Source organism: Lepidochelys kempii, chromosome 1 (assembly GCF_965140285.1).
Source record: "Lepidochelys kempii isolate rLepKem1 chromosome 1, rLepKem1.hap1, whole genome shotgun sequence".
Classification (NCBI taxonomy): Eukaryota; Metazoa; Chordata; order Testudines; family Cheloniidae; genus Lepidochelys; species Lepidochelys kempii.
Genome location: NC_136380.1, coordinates 243,387,050 through 243,408,189, shown reverse-complemented (window position 1 = coordinate 243,408,189; position 21,140 = coordinate 243,387,050). Strand labels below are relative to the sequence as shown.

The following is a 21,140-nucleotide window of genomic DNA, read 5'->3' as shown; positions in this document are numbered from 1 at the left end:
GCTACTGGAGCTCATGGTCAGATTTCCCAAGAGAATGGGCTCAATCCCCACAGCTGGACAGTAACCAGGGAGCCTGGGTGAAGAAGTGCGTTGTAACCTGAGCATTTTCTGTCTTTCACAGACTGGTAAGGAGTGGACAGCACCAGGGGAATTTGGGAAATTCCGGAGCCAGCAATCAAGGCCTGTGAGGTAAAGTGATGAGGAATGGTTGCTGCAACTCCCCGGTGCTCAGAGCACTATCTACACTTTTGATTTAGTCCCAAACTTCCCCACTTCCTGCGGTTTGGCTTTGTTGGTGTCTCTAATTACAAAGGTTTTCATTTACCATCTTCAGTTTTTCATTTACCGGTTTTGGTTTTCATTTACTGTTTTCTGTTTGTTTCTCCACCACCACCAGTTCTGATTGGTCAGCTTAGTCACATGGGGGGGTTTCAAAACTAATTTTTTTTTTTTTGTCAAAATGAGCCTTTTTTCTTTCTTTAATTTCCTACTAGCAGAGTGTGGATGCAGAGCTGGGATCCAGTGATTTGATTCATTCTTATCTGTAAGGGCTTGCCTTCACGAGCAATTGAACTGAAGTTATTGCTTGACTGCTCCCATTAACTTGCTTCCTGTCCAGACACAACCCCCAGTCATGTGTTGCTGGTGGCATTACTCAAGGTAGCTGGCATGGTTGGGGTATATGGCAGACTTTGAATGAGCCTCCCTCCCTCCCTTTCTCTAGTGTGAATTCAGGTTAGTGCCATGGCACAGTAGCGGATGGCTGCTGGTCCTCCTGGGCCTTCCGACAATCCCCCAGGTTCCACATCCAGTGGCCTATCTTGCCATCCATTTATTCTCTGTTCTCTGGCTAGAAGTCATTGACCATTATATATAAGACCGCTCAGAGTCCTGGTTCCTCGTCACATGTGACTTCCAACGCGAGCAACTTCAATCATCTCCGGTATAGAGCGTCTACAGTGCCCGCTGAGTGCATTGTCTGAGTGTGCCACTAGCTGGCCAGAGGCTAACTCTAAGGCATTTGTGGAATTTTGATGCAAGGCTCCCTGCTTTGGAAGCAAGAACTGAAATGCAAAGCTCTACACCGGCTGAGACGGGAATCTACCACACTGGGCCAAAGTGCTGGGAGATCAAGGGGCTTATGATGGCCTACCAAAAGGCCAAGGCCGATAATTCCAGGCCTGGTAAACCCACGATGTGCCCAAGGATCTCTTTGCTATGGGTATCCATGGCACCGGCAGATGACAAATGGCATAGAATCACCATGGGAGAAAACAGTGTTGTCAGTTCTTGCAATGTTATTGCAAGTTCTGCGGTATTTGATATTTTACTGATAACCTCAGTTTCTTGAGTTAAATGACCACATGAGATACCTAACTTTCCTTAAGAAAAAAGTAAGTTTCTAGCCTTGATGATTGTGGAGAAAAGCTTGAAAATGTGATTTGAGTGAATCCATGTATCCTAAGGGCTCAGAAAACAGTAGGGAAATAAAAATTATATATATTTTTAATGTCATGATTTTTGAATGTTTTACGGTGGCAATATTGGGAAAGAGACCTAAAAGTGGGGAAATTGCTAGATTATATATCCCTATCAGATGCATCCAGAGTACATTAGAATGGTGACAGTGTTCCCCCTGGTGGTTGCCTACCAGAATTCCTTGGGGAACTGTGATGTTGAGGAGAGAAGAAGGCGGTTTCTCCTAAAGAAACAAACACAAAAATAGAAGAATCCAACTATCTCCTCTAGAAAAAAAAAAAAAAAGAGAGATTGTATACAACATTGCCCAGAGTGTTCCACCTAGCAACTGGCCAGGTTTCCTAAAGGCCAAGAAACCCAACAGGGGGACTAAAATTCCAGTATCCAGAATTTTTAGCTGGAGGTGGAGGCTCACCTTGCAGCCTTTGAGGGGGTGGCGAGTACTGGCTGGGAGCACTGGTTGAGTATGTTCTCCCAGGGAAGAGTGCCACACACAGAATCATTAGCGCCCCCTGCCTGCAGCATCTGGGGTTCATCTGGAGGTCTCAGATCCCACAAATGACCAAGCCCAACCTTGCTTAGTTTGAGAGCAGGGTAGGTTGCAACCCAAGGTGTGGTATGGTTGCTCCACAGTCCCTCTAGCAAATGTAGCAAGCAAATGCCACTGAACGTTCCCAATGGTAGACATGAGTTTCTCTCTTTCACAGATTATCAGCTTCAGGCAGGTACTACTTTGAGGTGCTTCACAAACAGGATGACAGAGGAACAGACCATGTGGAAGTAGCAGTAAGTGCGCCTGTACAGCCAGGTTCCACGTGTGCACTGGTGGAGTTTGAGAGTGAGATTAGGTGACAACTTCACTCCCCTCCCAATTCCCCACTTTGCCTGGGACATCCCTGTTCCCATCCTGAGACTTGACACTGTTCAGTGAGGGACAGCCCTATTTCCATCCTGGCCCTTATCTCATTCTGCCTGGGACAGCCCCACTCAGTCCCTGACCTCTTCCATCTTTCCCCCACTCTCCATTCTTTCCCTTTCCTGCCATTAGACTGAGTCCTGGTGAATTTTAGACTTGCTCCCATTCCCGTCCCTTCCCTGTTAGATGTTCTGTACTGATTTGGGGAAGGTGGCTTCTCAGAGGTCCCATAGGGTTATGGACAGATGTGCTCTCTTCCTTTCCTGCTGGATGGAATAATTCAATAAATACTTCATACTAATCTCTTTTTCTATTCCAGTGGAGACTGAGTGACCCAGAAGCTAAGTTCACAGTCATAGACTCCCAGTTCCTCTCCCTTTTCGCAAGTAAGTGTCTCCTCCACAGGCCTGATGCCTCACAGATGTGTCTATGTATCTCATTGTTCATTCCAAAGCATCACAGATGCTTCACAGCTGATTCCAGCCTATCCAGGCACATGGAAATAATGTGCCGTGTACACAGCATGTTACACGGAGCAGCTGGAGGTTTAACAGAGTACAGGTCAGAAGATGTGCTCTGGTCAAGTTTGGGGGCACATTATCAAGCCTGGGGAAATTGGAGGGTTCATGGAATGGGATCTTGATGTTGTTTAGAGAGATTTGGAGTCCACTGCAAGGGAGAAGAGATGGACTCTGAAGAGCCTGAGGGAGTCTGCAAAGAAGAGAGAAACTGTTCCAGATGGCGTTGGTAGGTACAGGCGGAAGATCTACTGCCTGCCGTGCAGGGACCGAGGGGAGCAGAAGGGAGCCTGGAGTATGAGAGCCAAGAGAATGTGCTGGCAGATGGACAGGAATGAGGACAGCGAGATGAGGGGGCTGGATCTGTGAAGGATTTTTTTAAGGCTAGATGGAAGTTCTTGGGCCGGATGCTGAATGAAAGGGAAGCCACCGAAGATATCTGAGGATGCAACTACAGCCTTGACCCCTCAAGTCCGTTCAAAATGCTGCTGCTGAAATCTTCCTGGCTTGTTCCACTGACCCTGTCACCCTCCCCTTTTAAGTTCCTCCACTGGCTCTCCTTTCTCCATAACATCAGATACAAGTTTTTTGTCTTTACATTTATGGCCCTTCACAGTTTAGCCTGACCCTACCTAGTGTCTCTAATATCAACCCCACCTTCATTCTGCCAGTGTTCCCAACCTTTACCAATCATCAGTGTCCACTTCACTCTCAAACACCCCTGGGCTTTCTCCCAGGCCATACTTTATGCATAGGGGAAACTCCCTGATATAATCCATACAGCCACTACCTTCTCTTTCTTCAAATCCCTCTTTGAAAACCACCTCTGCTCTGATGTCTTCAGAATCTGCCAGGTGACAATGACTAGGCAGATGATGAGTTGTGACAGTCCCCTTCCTTTCCTTGCTCCCTGCTTCTTACTAATTCCCCTTTTCCCTGCCACTACCCCCTTTTCAAATAACAAATCAGGAAATTATCAGGGTGGTGTGAATTGTTGCTACATTCATTGCTTGAGTGGGATTTCCCCATCCCCACCCTTCATCTGCTCTGGTGTTTTCTAGATTTTGAGCTTTCCAGGGAAGTCCATACAGTCCTTGTCACAATGAGGACCTGACCCTGACTGGGGGTTTTTGGACACTACCGTAATATAAATAATAATTTAATCATTTCTGGGGATGAGATGCCAAATTTTAGAAGGACTAAAGTTTGGAGAGTGAATGCTGGAGGAGCCCCCAAAGAGTGGAACGATACTAGCAGTGGATGAAATGAAGGATTGTTCCTTCCTCCCTCTCTCATTCTGTCTCTGGTTTCTAGATGAGACTCTCTTCAAGATGGATGAGGTTGGTCATATCCCACAGACATTGGCGAGCCATGCAAGCCCATCTACAGCCAATCTGGGCAACATGGTACACCCAGCTGACATGCTGAAGCCCGACCCTCGAGACACTATTTATAAAGGTAAAACACCATCAAACAGACAGTTGCAGCTCATCATATCACATGAACTGGGGCAACTGAGTAAAGTTGTTTTTCATAAGCTGTTCCCCCAAACTGAGATAAGGAAATAGCTGCTCTACACTCTGCCCTGTCATTTCAGGACACCCAAGAGAGATATAGCTTATGAAGGATAAATTATAAATGTAAGAGGTTAGTGTAGTGGGATGACCCCAGTGGGATGGCATGTTGAATGCAGCTGATATCACTGTGGTGGCAAATTCGTACATGTCAATAGGGAATGGCCACAGTGATGGCTGTCCTGTTGCGTCAGTTTAGGGTGGATTTGGTTTCATAGCATATCAGGGTTGGAGGGGACCTCAGGAGGTTTGATGCATTGCCCATGTAACTATTCTCTTTGTGTGTGTGTATGTGTCTCTCAGTGCCTTTGATTAGTAAGTCACGCCTGCGCAGGACTCTACCAGACTGCCCTTACAAACCCAGTTACCTAGTGAATGGATTCCCACTGCAGCGCTATCAGGGACTCCAGTTCGTAAGTCTCATTCCTTAACCAGAAATGTTTGCCCAGCTCACCCCTGCCGTGGGAAAAAGTGTATATTCCAGGACTAATGCCTGCTTGTGGGGAGGGTGTTCTTTTCATGATGTGTGGAGCAGCCCAGGAGCCGATACCTGCTGATTGTTTGGGTGTTGCTTCCATTGTCTATAGAACAATCCAGCGTCTGCTTCCCTATTTCCTTATTCAACCGGAGCTGTTACTCAGCTGGATACACACAGCAAGATGCAAATGGGGGGTTTGAAAAACATATCCCCTAGAATCAGTTCTGAAGCCATACAATAAACAGAACTAGGCTCAAACCCAAACCTTAGCGCCAGACAGTGCCAAATGCTGCAAAAGTTTGGATGAATTTCTGAACTGTGCAACTCACCCCTGTTTTTATACAGGGCCCAAATCAAAACTCTAGATTCAAAAATCCCTAGGACAGATTGGGTTTCTGTAATGGGCCAACCCCAGATCTGTGTGCTCTGACAGCTCACGTCGGGATTTGAACACTGAGGCTCATGCCCATCTATACAATACTTTTTTGCGCATGGGTTTTTTGTCTCTTTCCCAGGTTCATTTGTCCTTTGTTTACCCAAATGATTACAGCCGCTTGAGCCACATGGAGACAGACAACAAATGCTTCTACCAGGAGAGCCACTATTACTTGGAGAGGTAAAACAATTCTCGCGAGTCACAGTCCAGGACTGGTTGGTGAGGCAACTGCCTTGGCATGTAGCGGAGACACTAGGATTTAACCACTGGAGGGGGAGCAGAGAAGTACTAGGGTTTGGACTGAGATAGAACTTTATGTGCAAATTTGTAGAGTTCTCTTATTAAACGCCCAGAGTCTCCACTGAAGTTAATGGGAATTGAGGGTGCCAGCTTGGAGCCTAAATCCTGCAGATAGCTGATGTACTTTTTTAAAATGAAAATGTTTTTAACTCCTAAAAGAAAACTGCCCCCAGAGGGGAATGTAATGAATGGAAATCAACATGGGTTTATGGAAAATACATCCTGTCAAACTAACCGATCCCACATTTTGATGAGATTGAAAATTTGATTCATAAAGGTAATAGTATTGATATACAGACTTTCTGTAAGGCATTTAACTTAGTATTGCATGACATTTTGATTAAAAAACTAGAATGATATAAAATTAACATGGCACACATTAAACAGATTGAAAGGTTTCCTTTCAATTTATCAACAACCTTTCAAAAAGGTTATTGATAAAGTGGAGAAGGTTCAGAGAAGAGTCATGAGAATGATTAAAGGATTAGAAAACATGCCTTTCATACTGATAGACTCAAAGAGCTCAATCTATTTAACCTTCTCTTTGTTAAGCTAAGGGATGACTTGATTACAGTATATTAAGTATGTACACAGGGAATAAATATTTAATAATGGGCTCTTCAATCTAGCAGAGAACGGTATAACACAATCACAATGGCTGGAAGTTGAAGCTAGGAAATAAGGCTTACATTTTTAACAGTGAGAGTAATTAACCATTGGAACAATTTAGCAAGTGTCATGGTGGATTCTCCATCACTCACGATTTTTAAATCAAGAGTGGATGTTTTTCTAAAAGATCAGCTCTAGGAATCCTTTTGGGGAAGTTCTATGGCCTGTGCTATACAGGAGGTCAATCTTCAGTGGTTCTCAACCCGCAAGGCCACTTGCAGCCCAATCAGCACACAGCTGTGGCCCATGTGACATCCTCAGGGCCATACAGGTAATATATATATTGTGTTGATGCGAGCCACATAAAACACAGACAGCTGCATATGTGGCCCACAATGGTAAATATGTTGAGAAGCACTGGACTAGATGATCACAATGTTCCCTTTGGACCTTGCAAATGGAATCTATGAAGGCTTCTCTTTCCCCTGCAGGGTTTATCTTTGAGAGGCAATAAGGTAACCACCCAGCACCTGCTTCTCCATATGAATGAGAGCTCTTACCATTCATATGAGGCAGCATGGGAGAAAGAAGGAAGGTGTTTGAGGGGACATTGAAATGACGGACAATGAAGGAGGGGTTGATGACTCAGAACTGTATTAGAGATTAGTATAAGCATGAAGACAAGTAGTTTGTGTTTGATGCAGAGGAAAAGGGGGGACCAGGGGATGCCAAGAATGGGGTTGGGAAAGTCAGAGTGATGAGACATGGTCTTCGCAGCAGTATTTTGAATGGATTTAAGGGACGGTAAGGTGGCACTTATCATGGTGTGATACTTCCAGCAGAGAAACACTCCAGCTGTGCTTACATTGCCTCCTTACTCCTGAAGGTTTGGATTCTATAAGTATATGAAAATCGACCATCCAGAGAGGAGAAATCTGGAGTCTGGGAAGAAAACCGAGCAGCCAGGTAGAGACCCTAATGCGAGAGACAGGAGGACTCCCCTGTCTATCGAATTTTTTTTTTCTGTCTCCCTTTCCCTGGAATGGATGGAAGATGCAGCTGACTTCATGTGCAGTGAAAAGCATGGCCCTTGTGTGCCAGAGAGCTGTGGCCAGGAGGAGAGGGCAGGGCCACCAGACCTGCTAAGTTTTGTGAAGCTGCACATGTGACAAATCATGCAAATTATTTTATTATATGACTTGCCTATTTACTAATAATTTTGCGTAAAGCCTTAAACTTCATCTTTAAAAAAATGTGGATTTATTGCTGGTTAAAGGTATCACTGGGAGCTCAAGCTGGGGCAGCCTCCCAATGCCCTTTTCAGACCCTGCCCTATTCTCTGCCCTCTCTGCTCCCTAAACCTCAGTCCCCTCCCCCACCTTATAACCTATCCAGTTTCAACATTCAGTCCCCTCCACAATCTCAGTGCTCTTCATTCAGTGTTCCTCTTGATCCCTGCTGTCACTCTGCCTCTTCCTCAGGGCAGGCTCCATGCTGGATGGGCACCTGATGTCAGGCACCACAGCAGGCTCTAATGGCTTCAGTAGGAACTGCGTTTCCTGCCCACAACTCCATACATAAGATTCCAGCTGAGCTGCAGCTTGGCCTGAGAGAAGTGCCAAAAGTGCATACTTGGCCACCCTTGTCCACATGTGAAAGAGGGCCATAGCTGGGTGAAAGGGGCAAGTCTACACATGCCAGAGACACATGGCCATTGGTGAGACTGTCCCACACATGCCAAGGAGACTAGTACAAGAATTAGCGCCACTTCCCCTCCCCAGAGCACCCCCAGGGCATTGGAAGAGGGAATACCATCCAGACCACGACAGTGAATGAGAACAAGCAAAGGCAGCTTCCTCAGGGGTGGATACATAAAGGGGGGGGTGAGCGGATGAGTTAACTCCCTTCTCCTTTTGGGTGTGGGTCAGGGCAGCGGGGGCAGTGCAGCGGGTATGAGAGATGTAACTAGGATCGATGTTGCAGGCTCTGAGGAAGGGAATCCTGATGAGTTTCAGTACACAGATGACTATGCAGAGAGCACCAATCCCCCAAGGAATCCCAGCAAGTGGGGAGCAGAGCTGGTGGGAGTCAAGGCAAACCCCACCATGAAAGCAGGCTATGATGACATTTACAATGACTATTCCCTCCCGGGGCATCGGAAGCTCCTCTTGGTCATGGATGGTAAGGTGGAACAGGTGCTACAGAAGAGAGGAGCACAAAGGCCCCTCATCAAGCCAGCTCACAGGACTTCAGCCAACCAGAGCATCAATCAAACTGGCCTAGAAAGAAACCTATCAATGAGGAGGCCCCATCTAAAAATCAAGGTCAAGGACAGTTCCAGAAACCCTCCTCATCATGTTAAGGGAATCCATGGGAAGTCACTGCCCAAGAGGAGAGTGGGAGGCCAGGACCTTCCTTCTAGCACAAGACCTCACGAGCCCTGGGAACATATACCCAGCAATTCCAGGGTCTCCACAGACAGGATTCCAAGGGAGATGGGGCCTCTTCAGACAGACCTCAATGCAACTAGCACCAAGGACCAGCCAGCAGGCAACATGGAAGCAAGGAGACAAAGTCCAGTCTCTGGCAAAATAAGTAGTAGGGCCATGAGTGCTGCCAGCCTCAGCAAGCAGACCCTTTACCAGGCACAGTGGCTAAACCAGGTGGAGTCATACATTGCCGAGCAGAAGGCAGCTGATGGCATTGAGGTGGATGTGGAAAGGGGGCAAGTGGAGTCTCAGCCTGAGCCTGCTGAGCTGGCAGTGGAGGAGAAGGAGGAAGAGGTGGAAGGGGAAGCAGAGGGGGAGGAGGAGGAATTTGAGTACATGCCACAATTTGACCAGGTAGTGAACTGGGAGCAGACCTTCAGCGCGAGCAACTTGGACTTCCACATGCTGCGGACAGACTGGATCGACCTGAAGTGCAACACATCGGGGAACCTGCTGTTGAAAGAGAGGGAGGCCCTGGAGGTCACACGTGTCTTCCTGAAAAAACTCAACCAGAGAAGCAAAGGGTAAGGCAAAATGTCTCTCGCATCCTGTGGTCCTCTCCTACGGGTCTCCATACCACGCTGCATAGGAACCACAGGACAGTGTAAGGAACCAGTAGAAGTTAGAGAGCAAACTCCAGAGGTGGAAAATACAGCCCTAGGAAATGAACTGTGAAGGTGGAAGGGGTACTAAACACCTGAGTGGAATAAGAATGGGAGAAAACACCTTCAATGTAGCTCACTAATACCTGTCTAACCCAGGTCAGTAGTGGCTGAAAGTTCTCTGACAGCTGGGTGGTGGCTAGTGTGAAATGAATGAAGGTTTCAGTCCAGCTCCCAGTAAGCACGTTCCCAGAATGTGTAAACCAGCATCATCATTAGCCCTTCCATTGGCTGTCTCCTCAGAACAGCCAAGCATTGAATGGAACTGAGATAACTTCTCCCTGCCAGTTGAGGGTTTAGATACACTGAAAGGGTGTAGGAAGGCTACCATCGCCCATGCTGTGCCTAAGAAGCCTGTAGTCTCCAGGGCTGTGCATGCAGCACCTCTCACCGGCACCACAGCATAACTTAAATTCACTTTTAAACAGTTATTTTTTTGGCATGATCTTTGTTCCCCTTCCTTTGTCAGCTATTTTATCTTTGTTGGGATTCCAGATCTAATCCCAAGTGAATAGTCCTGAGGCCAGGTGATAATCAAAACCCTAAACTTTCTGACATGGGTTCTGGGGTGGTGCAGTAAAGCTGTGGACTGGGAGTGAAAGGGTTCGTAACATTCCTGGAAGAGGGACTGGCTGAGATGACCTGGGGAGGAGTGGCTGCCAGGCACTGGTGTGGGGAACGTCTAGAACCCTGTTGCATCCCTGCAGGAGATTCCTCCTGCAGCGCGTAGTGAATGTGGAGAAGCGCCAAGACCGCCTGCGGGGGAGCCGCTACCTGCTGGAGCTGGAGCTGCTGGAGAGAGGAGGGCAGCTTGTGCGCTTCTCAGAGTATGTCTTTGCACGGGGCTGGCAGGGCATCAGCAGCAACAAGCAGGAGGAGATGAACATGAAGAACCTGGCGTGGGGCCGCCGACGCCAACTGATGGGAGTTGCAAATGAGCCAGACCTGTGCTGGCCACTGGGCTTCTCCTGGAACCATCGTGCTGTTGTCCACTTCATAGTGCCAGGTAAGGGCCTTGTAATGGGGCAGGAGATCCAGGCTCTTCCAAAATAAAACGTGAGTGGGGAGGTTGTGGGGCATGGTCCTGAGCCAGCCTCTGAGTGGGAAGCTGCTAGGGACCGGTTCTGAGACAGCTCTGAACACTGTGTCTGTGCCAGTCTCCACCACCTTCCTCACATCACTGTCAACTTCCTTTTCCCTCCAAATGAAACTGCATCAGAAATATAACTGGCCCAACCCCCCGAGTGGTTTGAACTCTCTGAAATCTGGCTCCCAAAATACACTCGGAATGGGTTCACCCTGCAGTGCCAAGATCTGGATCCAAATGGCCCCAAAGCCAGGGCATTCAGATCCGGGTTTTCAGTTTGGGCCTGTCTCTAGATTGCTCCCTGATACCCCTGTCTGTCTCAACTGGATCTGACAGGAGACTGAAAATCTTGGCTGTCTGCAATCATTTCAAGGCATGAAATCAATTTTGCTTTGATTCTGTTCCTTCCCTAACCCTGTCCCCACCATGATTAGTGAAAAACCAGGCACGCTGGGTGCTGCAGTTCATTTCTGACATGGAGGAACTGTCTAGAGTCACCAAGGACCCATACTTCAATGTCATCATCGCAGACTACAGCAGTGATGACATGGATGTAGAGAAGGCTCTGAAAAGGTCCAGTTTACGCAGGTGAGAATACCACCTATTCACATGAATTACACACAGGCACACCCCTACAAACACAGCACACACATTAATCTCTGCATACAGGTCATCCACATCCATCTGCATATAAAAAGCCAAACACATGCACCCCTGCAGACACAAGCCACACACACACACATTCTTGCACCTGTATGCCACGTACAGTGACACAGTCTGCCTCCATGCATATGCCTATTGCACAGTCCATCCATCCAGATGCAGCTCCCTTTTTGTAGCTCCTGTTCAGGTTTGTAGTAAAAAAGGTCAAAGGCAAGTCTCCAAGAAATGGAGAAAGGGGAAAGACCAAGAAGGTGACAAATCAGTGACGAATGGGACTGAGAGAAGGGAGAATTTAGAAAGCTGCATGTTCAGCCAATTATCTAGCAATTATCTAAAGTGGTCATCTGCAACACCTGCAACATCAAGACCTTCTGTGAAGTTCCCCTGGTGTTATCTGGACCGGTGATCTGCTAGGTCACTCCAATCCTTGACTCTGGGAGCCAGCCTTACCCTGCTCCGCTGTGAGAACCCCCACTCACGCACAGCCTCTAGCATGTAAGCTGCTCCTTGGATTGTGCAACTGAATGACACTAGCCAATATCTCCGGTCCCAGACACAACACTAGGAACCTCCATCTTGCAGTATCCAGTTATGCTCGCTGGAAGCTGCAAGCTTATATGAGTTTGTCAGTTTAACAAAGAAATTGATATGCAGGCAGGCTTGTTATCCCAAGGCGAGTCTCTGACACACTTCAAACCAAAGGCACTGCTTCAGGTAGAATAAATAAACAAATTTATTAACTACAAAGATAGATTGTAAGTGATTATAAGTCCAAGTGTAACAAGTTAGATTTGGTCAAATGAAATAAAAGCTAAACGCATTCTAGGCTGATCTTAACACTTTCAATGCCCTTACAAACTTAGATGCTTCTCACCACAGGCTGGCTAGTTGCCCTTTAGCCAGGCTCTCCCCTTTGATCAGCGCTTCAGTCGCTTGGTGGTGATGTCTGTAAATGGAGGTGGAAGAGAGAGGAAGAGCATGACAAATGTTTCTCCCTTTTATCATGTCCTTTCTTCCCTCTTGGCTTTGCCCCACGCCCCTTCAAAGTCAGATGAACATTACCTCATTGTAGTCCCTACTGACCAAAAGAAGTGGGGGTGACTCACTTGAGAGTCCAACAGATCCTTTTCAGAGTAGCAGCCGTGTTAGTCTGTATTCACAAAAAGAAAAGGAGTACTTGTGGCACCTTAGAGACTAACAAATTTATCTGAGCATAAGCTTTCATGAGCTACAGCTCACTTCATTGGATGCATCAGGTATTTTCCACTGAATGATCCGATGAAGTGAGCTGTAGCTCACGAAAGCTTATGCTCAGATAAATTTGTTAGTCTCTAAGGTGCCACAAGTACTCCTTTTCTTTTTGCAACAGATCCTTTGTTGCTGCCTAGGCCAGTGTCCTTTGTTCCTGTGAGGCTGGGCTGGGTTTGTCCCATATATGGCTTGATGAGGTGTGAACTGCCCCTCTGCTCTTGGAAAGTTTTGCCTGGGGCTGTTTTAAGCCATGAGGACACATTTTCAGCCTCATAACTATATACATGAAATTACAACCTATAACATTACTGTAAAAACTATTACTATAACATCACTATACCAACAATGCTCAGTGCAACATGAGCCTTCCAGAGACAGCCAACATGACAAACTTTGCACTGGATACCACATAATCATTTTATAAGGATGAACATGGGGTTGTAGGGTGTTCCCATGAGGTACAGAGCATCACACCTTCCCTCTGTGTTCTAGAGCAGCATTTCTCAAACTGCGGGTTCTGATGCAAAAGAGGATAAAAAGCTATTGTAGGGGGGTTGCGAGAAAAGTGGCTGCTGACCTGGCACCCAGTTCTGAAGGCAGTGTCGCTGCCAGCAGCAGCGCAGAAGTAAGGATGGCAATGCCATACCATGCCACCATTCTGCACTGCTGCTGGTGACAGCTCTGCCTTCAGAGCTGGGCAGCCAGAGGGCTGTACCCCTGTTCCCCCTCCAACTTCCCCTGGCAGTGTCCTCTATTTGGGAACTTGAAATATGGTAACCCTGGAGGGCGCGGGGATGGGGGAAGTCATCACAGCCTGAAATATTTTCAAAGATGGGCCCAACAAAAAAAATTTGAGAACCCCTGTTCTAGAACACATCCCATTAGTTGGTCTAGTCCAGGCCTCTGGAACGCCAAATGATGCTGAACAGGCTACAGAGGACTGCCCTCACAAGAGACCCTCTCCTGTAAATAAAAAGAAACAAGGCACCATACAGCCTCATTACACAAGACTGGGATGTGAACTAACAAAGCGTTGGATTAAAGTTACCAATGTGTTTTCCCCTTCTTCGTAACCGTGTCATGGAGCTGCCATTTGGTTGCTTTGGAACCAGCTAGGAGCAGTTCCATAGAATGAGCTCTCAGATATGTGCCAAATCATACAACTAATAGTGCTTTGTGCTGATGAAACACTTATCTGTGGGTCTCAAAGCACTTCTGAGATATCTGTTCTGGAATGCAGGTCTCAGTTAAGCACACATCTCGGTTGTCCAGGCCCCGATTATATCAGGCACCTGTTGGGCCCTGGAAGGTGTTTACTGTGCTGCACAGGGATTGAAAGTAAGGGTGAATGTGTAATACAATAACATCCACACGTAAAACTAAACATTCCCAAGAGTTGTAAGTGAGCAGTGAACCAAGGTCCTTTCTCCTCCTCTCCCACTATCCCCCTGTTTTCCTTGAGAGAATTCCAGGAACCGCTGCGAGAGAGCGAAAGAGCCTCGCTAGAAGGAGTTGTTGTGTGGCTAAGGAACTTAACCCAATTCCTGTCTGTCTTGCCAACAGTTACCAGTACTTGAAGCTGACGGGGAATTTTGAGCGCTCTGCAGGGCTGCAGGCTGGGATAGACCTAGTGAAGGTGAGCGCCTGGCAGCTGTGGAGCCCAAGCTGCAGAAAGATCCGTAGTCCCTGTACAGCTCAAGCACTACCTGTCATACTGAAACCTTTGTCGTTCAGCGTGGCCAGGGTCAGTGCAAGTGTCCTGTTCATGCTGCCTTGACAATGTGCCTCAATCATGACCTGGAGGGGCCACGCTGAGGAGATCAGTTTCTGTGGCCCATTCAGTTTCTTAGCCTCCCTGTTGGGACTACCAATCGAGGAGAGAAATTAGTGCCAGTGGCTTTTGTGATGTGAACACTGCCTGCAAGGAACTAGACTGTGGCAACAACATATTTCACACAAGTCACTGAACAGCCATTGCACGGCAACCACTTTACCAACCTGAAGCTGGATTTGGATTTGTGACCTAGAGGAGAAAGGCTGTTTTAATTCATTCCCAACCCCCCATCACTTGGTCACCCTAGACAGGCCTGTTTTAATCCAGTCTGTATTTTCCAAATAAGAAAGCACCGTCCCCCATGCAGACTCCCCAGCAAGGCTCTGAGTGAGGTGCGGGAACAGATCACATCGAAGCATGTTTGATCGTCCAGCTGCCACAGCACAGCCTTAAGGTCTGAGAGGAGGCTTTTGGGCCCTGAGTGAGCTGAGGGTGTTCTGTTTGTGGCACAGGAGCCATGGCCCCAAGTTAGGCAGGATCTTTGGGCCCAAGGTGGTGATGGTGGGGCAGAGACTAGGGGCTTGATTCTTATTTACACAAGGGCCCATTTACATTGCTCTGCCAGTATAGAGGGGCCTTAAAGTGGGTGTAAACTATATGTCAGAGCAGTGTGAAGGAACCCTACTGTGAAAGAGTATGAGACCCCATGGATCTTGGACAGCTATGGGGCAACAACTGCTGGCTGGTGGTTGGCTTTTGCCTACCTGGGCTGTGAGAGAGAAGTGGGTATTGTAGTCTTTGGGTATAACTAGGATCATTCAGCAGGACTGGGTTGGAAAATTGCCTCAGTTCAACAGTGTTAACAATAGGTAACAACTGCATAGCCCAGGTAGTCGAAAGTGAGTGCAGGATGCTGTGGCTGATAGCAGTGCCAGCAAGGATGGTGCCCGCACGCCCTCCCTGGATAAGCTGTGGTGCCAGGTCAATGGCAATGGATGAAATCTCCCTATGACTGATAGCTGTGTGATTGGTTCCAGGATCCACACAGTATCATCTTCCTGTGTGATCTCCACATCCACTTCCCGGCTGGGATCATCGACTTGATTCGGAAGCACTGCATAGAGGGCAAGATGGCCTTTGCACCCATAGTTATGAGGTTGCAGTGCGGCGCATCTCCACAATGGCCTGAGGGTAAGAGGCCAGGGCTCTATGGCTCAGACCTGGGAGGAAGGTGCTTGTAGTCTGAAAAACCCTCAGGATATGTTCCTTCACTATTATCGGGGTCCTCCAAAATCTTGACATTGTGGGTGTTATCAGGGCCACTAAGAGAGTGACTAGATATAGGATTGGGTTTAACTGAGCTAAAATCTCAATGCCAGGTCCCAAGAAGATTGTTAGCATGCATTGTATCAGAGTGTTAAGCAAGCAGAGCTGTATAATGCATGTGAGTGGTGTATTGATGCAGGATGCGCGAAGATCATGCTGGACACCATTTACAGTCTTTTTATACACTTGGCTTCTTCAAGAAAATTCCTCCTCTCTCTCAGTTTCTCTCCCCTCACTCCAGCTCCTTCGTCTGCTCTCTTCATTTCTTTCTGCTGTGGACATAACTGTTCCCAGGCTCATCTCCACTGGGTCCACGACTAACCCAAAAGGACTGATGCAAGGGCCACCAGAGCCACTTCCTTAGAGTGTCTTGCTTTGGTCTGAGCTCATTCATCTCTTTTCAGTGGGCATAGATCATCCCTGCTGAGAAGAGCTGAGAGACAGCAGGCCTTGGGTCAGGGAGCAGCACTGCTGTTAGGTACAGGTGACCATCCAAGAAAGGAGTGTGGGACTTCCTGTGATTCTCTCAAAATCAGAGCAAAATTCCAGTTTCAGTATTAACACCCAGGACAGACTCTCCATGTTGGGATAATACAGGTGAATTAGAAAGTATGTTGCTTTTACATGAGAGGTGAGGGCATCTGTCAGAGCTAAAAGGAACATGTGCTCTCTAGCCACTTTCAGAACTGGTTCCTGGGGTGCCCTAAACATTAACACCTTGTACCTTGGTGTTAGATTTGTTGCGACTGGAGGTGCTGGGATTAGTTTGTATGTCCCTCCCATTTCTTTGGATCAGTTATTGTCCCAGGGAAGTGTGATTGTTTGTCTCTGAGGAGGCAGGCATCACCAGGGCTGGGAATCTCCTGCGTCATTCACTAGTGCTTTCGCTAGGATGCAAACATGGTTGATGACTTTTGGTTTTGTCCGCAGGCTATTGGGAGGTGAATGGATTTGGTCTCCTAGGCATATACAAGTCTGACCTGGATCAGATTGGAGGGATGAACACCAAAGAGTTCCGGGATCGCTGGGGCGGAGAGGACTGGGAACTCTTGGACAGGTGAGTTCCGCCAGCTCTGCCCAGGCTGCGGGTCAGTAGAGCAGTCTCCCTTGATCCTCGGGTGACGGGGACGGAGTGAAAAGTGAGCTGGGGTTCCTGCTGGCGTAGAGCAGTAAGAAATTAAGGTGACAAAGGTCACAGTGTGCATTCCCCGTGAGTGGGCCACCCCCTGAGCACGTCTTCTTGAGCAACACATTGGTTGTCAGAGCTAAGGGGGCTGTTATAACCAGAATGCCTTATCATTGCCACTGACCTAGGAAAGGCGAGAGTTATCTCCAGAATCCTGGTACCTTCCTGCCACACCCTTGGCAGGCATTGGTAGATCAGACACATACAGTTGCTTCCAGTGCATATTTTCAACCCCTTCTGATCTTTGAACAGTGCTTGGTACAACAGGGCTCTGATCTCAGCTGGGGCCTGTAGGCTCTATAATAACACACATAATAAATGCCCAACAGGGAATGGGGTGCAGTTACATTTTCTGAAAAGTTTGTGATATGAGGTACCCCTTTCCCTCACCTCTTCATGCCAGACAACTCTTTTGCATGCTGTACAAGTCCTAGACCTCAGCCGCCCTGGGTTGTAGGCCTTAGCGGTCTTTTGGGCCATTATATTAGTACAATGGTTTGGTGTACGACACTGGACAGAGGAGACTTTCACATCACCCTAGCAACCCTTATTGCCAACCCTTCCTTGGAGTGTCTCACTGAACTAATCTTCTCTTGGATTTCCTCCTCTTCCTTCCCCCGCAGGGTCATGCAGGCTGGCCTGGAAGTGGAACGACTGTCCCTGAGGAACTTCTTTCACCGATTTCACTCCAAGCGGGGCATGTGGAACCGACAACAGCTGAGGACACCGTAATGTTCGACCACAAAGCTGCCCGGCAGAGCCAGCTACCCTTAAAGCAGCGCCGGCACCTCGCCTAGGCAAGCTGCCAACAGTACACGCTCCTCCTCTCTCCAGAGTCATCATAGGAGATCAGACTTGCAGGTGCTTGTGAAAAGGGATGATCAATATATAGGAGTGGGAACTTATCTTTGGCACTTGTGAGCCAGTGGGTCCTAGACATGGGATCAGTGACTCGCTCTGTGTTTGGGGGAGCCTTAGACAAGCGAAGGACTGGTTACCCCTGACACTGATGCACCTGGAGCCCCTGACTGATGGTATAATAAAAGTGGTGGCGAGCAGTCTGGAGTGTCTTGCATGGTGCAAATTTAAGAAAAGGAACAAATCCCAGTTACAACCTGAATGGATTATTTACAATAAAGCTGCTGTTTCTTTTGATACTTGAAAAACTCTGACACCCATGTCTTTGGACAGAGGACCAAAGGAACTTCTCTGAACTGTGTTGTGTCCTCATTCCCATGTACCAGCCCAGCCCAGAAAAGACTGAGGAGCGGTTAGGGAAGTTGGGCTGCCAGTGCTTAGCCCTATTTGCCACCCTTTCATCGAAATCACTGGGAAAAGCTACACTCCTGTTCAACAAACCGTGGGTCGTATCTGTAGACGCAAACCCTTTTCCTTCACGACAGACCTCATTTGCCTGCAGCTGGCTGGGGCTAGGGTTAAGACCTCCATCTTGGTTAGTTGTTCCCTGCCTGAGGCTCATGCTGGGTACTTGGACAGGTGAGGCCATCTCAGTAGGAACTGGGAAGCCATATTGACAGCTGTAGCCCAGTCAGACAAGTGTGTGTCCCAGCAGTAGCTGGGAACTCATAATAGAGGGAAATGGAATATTTGATTGGCTGAAATATTGTATCTTTGTCAGTGAGAAGGATAACTTTTCTGCTCCTCAGACCTGGTCTATAACACAGCATCTGGGGGTTAATTTAATAAGTTATGATTTCACAGTTGTTTTCCATAGTAGATTCTACATGTGTGAAGAACTATTTGTTGCATAGTGGAAGAACAGGAGCAGTTAACCATGCTGCACTTATGGAAAGACCAGATGAGCCTTGCACTGGCACTGGTGAGATGAAGGTGGGATCTGAGTTACTACAGAGAATTCTTTCCTGGGTATCTGGCTGGTGAATCTTGCCCATATGCTCAGGGTTCAGCTGATCGCCATATTTGGGGTCGGGAAGGAATTTTCCTCCAGGGTAGATTGGAAGAGGCCCTGGGGGTTTTTCGCCTTCCTCTGTAGCATGGGGCATAGGTCACTTGCTGGAGGATTCTCTGCACCTTGAAGTCTTTAAACCATGATTTGAGGACTTCAATAGCTCAGACGTAGGTGAGAGGTTTATTGAAGGAGTGGGTGGGTGAGATTCTGTGGCCTGCATTGTGCAGGAGGTCAGACTAGATGATCATGATGGTCCCTTCTGACCTTCATATCTATCTATGAATCTGTGAACTTAGGACCTCAGGCTTGTACTGCTGACAGGACCATGAAAGTTTGGTGACTGCACTGATGAAAGGAGCTTGCTTTGATGAAAAGAATATGGAGGGGACCTTGTTCAAACTCTGCCCAAACCTAGGGTGGAATCTTGCCCCCACCAAAGTCAATGGTAAAACTCCTGTTGACTTTAGCGGGTTAAGTTTTCACCCCTAATGCCTGGGGTATGGTCCTTTCTCATAATTCAAGGAGTGCAGAGATCCACAACTTGGTTGGTACGGGCTAAATCAGTGCTCCACCAACCATCAACCTCCATGGTTGGGGAGGGCATGCTATACAGAGTGGAGCAATGGTGAAAAATGTACAAGGGGCTACGGAGTCTTTTAATCCATTAAATATTTGTAGGACTGTAGCCATCTGGGATCTAAGAAGATTCAGTATCAAACCCACTGCAAATCACAGCAGTCTTTTTAACTAGGGAAGTTTCATATTTAGAGACTGAGAAATAACATGAAAATGATTTTTGGAGGGGAAAGGAGGTGACAGATGAAAACTCTCTGTTTTTAGAAATTTAATAATTTGGCAGTTGATTGTTTCTGACTGGAATAGTTGATCTGCATCTTCAGTGCATGTCCTATCATGCTGCTTTATTCAGGTGCACATACTTGCAGGGCACAACCAGTCTCTAGTACTTGCAAACCCTCTCTCCAAACTCTGGATTCCTTGGGATTGCAAGTCTCGTAGCCTGTCTGAACTGGCTCTGTAAAGAAATTCATGTGGAATGGGGACTGGCTGGCCTAGAAGATAAGCAGTGGGATCCAATGAATTAGAAATAGTACTTAGCACTTTGAAGAAGAGTATCATTTTACCAGTGGGGAAAGTGAAGCACAAAGGGTCAGAGATTGCCCCTAGGGCTTACAGAGATAGAGCTGGGCATATGAAAAGAGATACAATCCTTGCTCCATTCATATCAATGGCAAAACTCTCACTGACTTCAGTGGGATTAGGGTTTCACCCGGGGTCTTCTGGTGCTCACTCAGGATGCTCCTTCCTTTGTGCCTTTCAACCAGATTGGTAATGAGCAAAACTGCTTATTTCCTTAAGGGCTCTTTGGCTGTCTATGTGAAATAGGTGGTAGGGTCTCAGTCCTATTCCCAGAGGACAATTATGCACACCACAAGAGCCACAATCACAGTTGGCACTAGTTGGCAGCCTCACAAGAAAATCCTCAGAGGGAATTCTCCATGGAGACTTAACCTGTGTGTCAGTCCTTGAAGTAGACAGTAGAAGTCCAGGTTGAAACTGCCACTGGTTGTGGGGAAAGAGAGGAGTACCTGCTCCAGGGCTGTCAGACCAGCGTGAAATGCGTACGAAAAAGTCGAGGGTTTAACCCCAAGGACGCTTCTTCTCCATCACCTGCCTCAATCAAAATCAAGAACAGAGTGGAAGCTGAGGCTTATAGATTCTGGCTTATGTCATTCTGACTACACACTGATGGGATTGGGGTGGGTCACGGGGTTCTCCTCTATCAGAAAGGAGGCATATCTCAGGAATGGCAGCTGCCCAAAGATCACAAAAGGATTCCGGGGAGCCTGGCTTTACCAAAGTGGGGACAGGGGCTTCTCCATAAACTCAATCTCATTTCCATTGGCATTATTTGAAGGCATCTGACCCTTTCCATTGCCTCGTGTACTTGACGATGGAGATTGTTTTGCAATCCAACAAAGGGGTTGGGAGGGAATGGGTTTTATCATGAAAGAATCTGTTGTGTGAACATGATGTGATTGTTTTGTCATTGTCTTTAATGTTTCTCTCATATGAATATCTTGCCTTCTCTCATTGCTTGTAAATGTCTGAAATGTTATCCAGACACCAATGCCTGGTGTTTTAATTCTGTACTGTACCTCTGAATTCCACACCTTAAAGTGGCTTTGTGCCTTTAAAATTATTCCCAGGCCTCCCCTCTGTTAGGAGGAGGGGCAGACTGGCACCCCAAGGGGTTTATAAAGACAGTTTCTTCCTACAAAAGCTCACTTCTGTCTGTGTGTTCCTCTGACATCTGCCAACAATACTCTTCAGTGATTAAAGGTCAAATGTTCCTTTCTTTGTCTCATGCAGCAAAAGACAAAGTTAATACATGGGATATAGAGCACTCTGTATCCCAGCAGGGGTGCTGCAGAGACCAACAC

The 21,140-nt window shown here is 47.3% G+C and overlaps 1 protein-coding gene across 3 annotated transcripts in view; it reads left to right on the top strand.

Moving 5' to 3' along the window:
- The window catches only part of B4GALNT3 (beta-1,4-N-acetyl-galactosaminyltransferase 3), a 98,527-nt gene extending 77,510 nt beyond the window's left edge, over positions 1-21,017 (top strand). For 2 of the 3 annotated variants that reach the window (XM_073320751.2, XM_073320761.2), the window contains 14 exons: positions 122-189; positions 2,187-2,265; positions 2,715-2,781; positions 4,228-4,371; positions 4,791-4,900; positions 5,481-5,581; positions 7,197-7,276; positions 8,294-9,323; positions 10,169-10,467; positions 10,983-11,136; positions 14,026-14,098; positions 15,274-15,427; positions 16,493-16,619; positions 17,372-21,017. In XM_073320751.2, coding sequence (XP_073176852.2) covers positions 122-189; positions 2,187-2,265; positions 2,715-2,781; positions 4,228-4,371; positions 4,791-4,900; positions 5,481-5,581; positions 7,197-7,276; positions 8,294-9,323; positions 10,169-10,467; positions 10,983-11,136; positions 14,026-14,098; positions 15,274-15,427; positions 16,493-16,619; positions 17,372-17,480 — 2,595 coding nt within the window. In that variant the 3' untranslated portion in view covers positions 17,481-21,017. The remainder of the gene's footprint in view (positions 1-121; positions 190-2,186; positions 2,266-2,714; positions 2,782-4,227; positions 4,372-4,790; positions 4,901-5,480; positions 5,582-7,196; positions 7,277-8,293; positions 9,324-10,168; positions 10,468-10,982; positions 11,137-14,025; positions 14,099-15,273; positions 15,428-16,492; positions 16,620-17,371) is intronic. The other variant, XR_012155903.2, reaches the window with a different exon arrangement.
- The last annotated feature ends 123 nt before the right edge of the window (positions 21,018-21,140 follow it).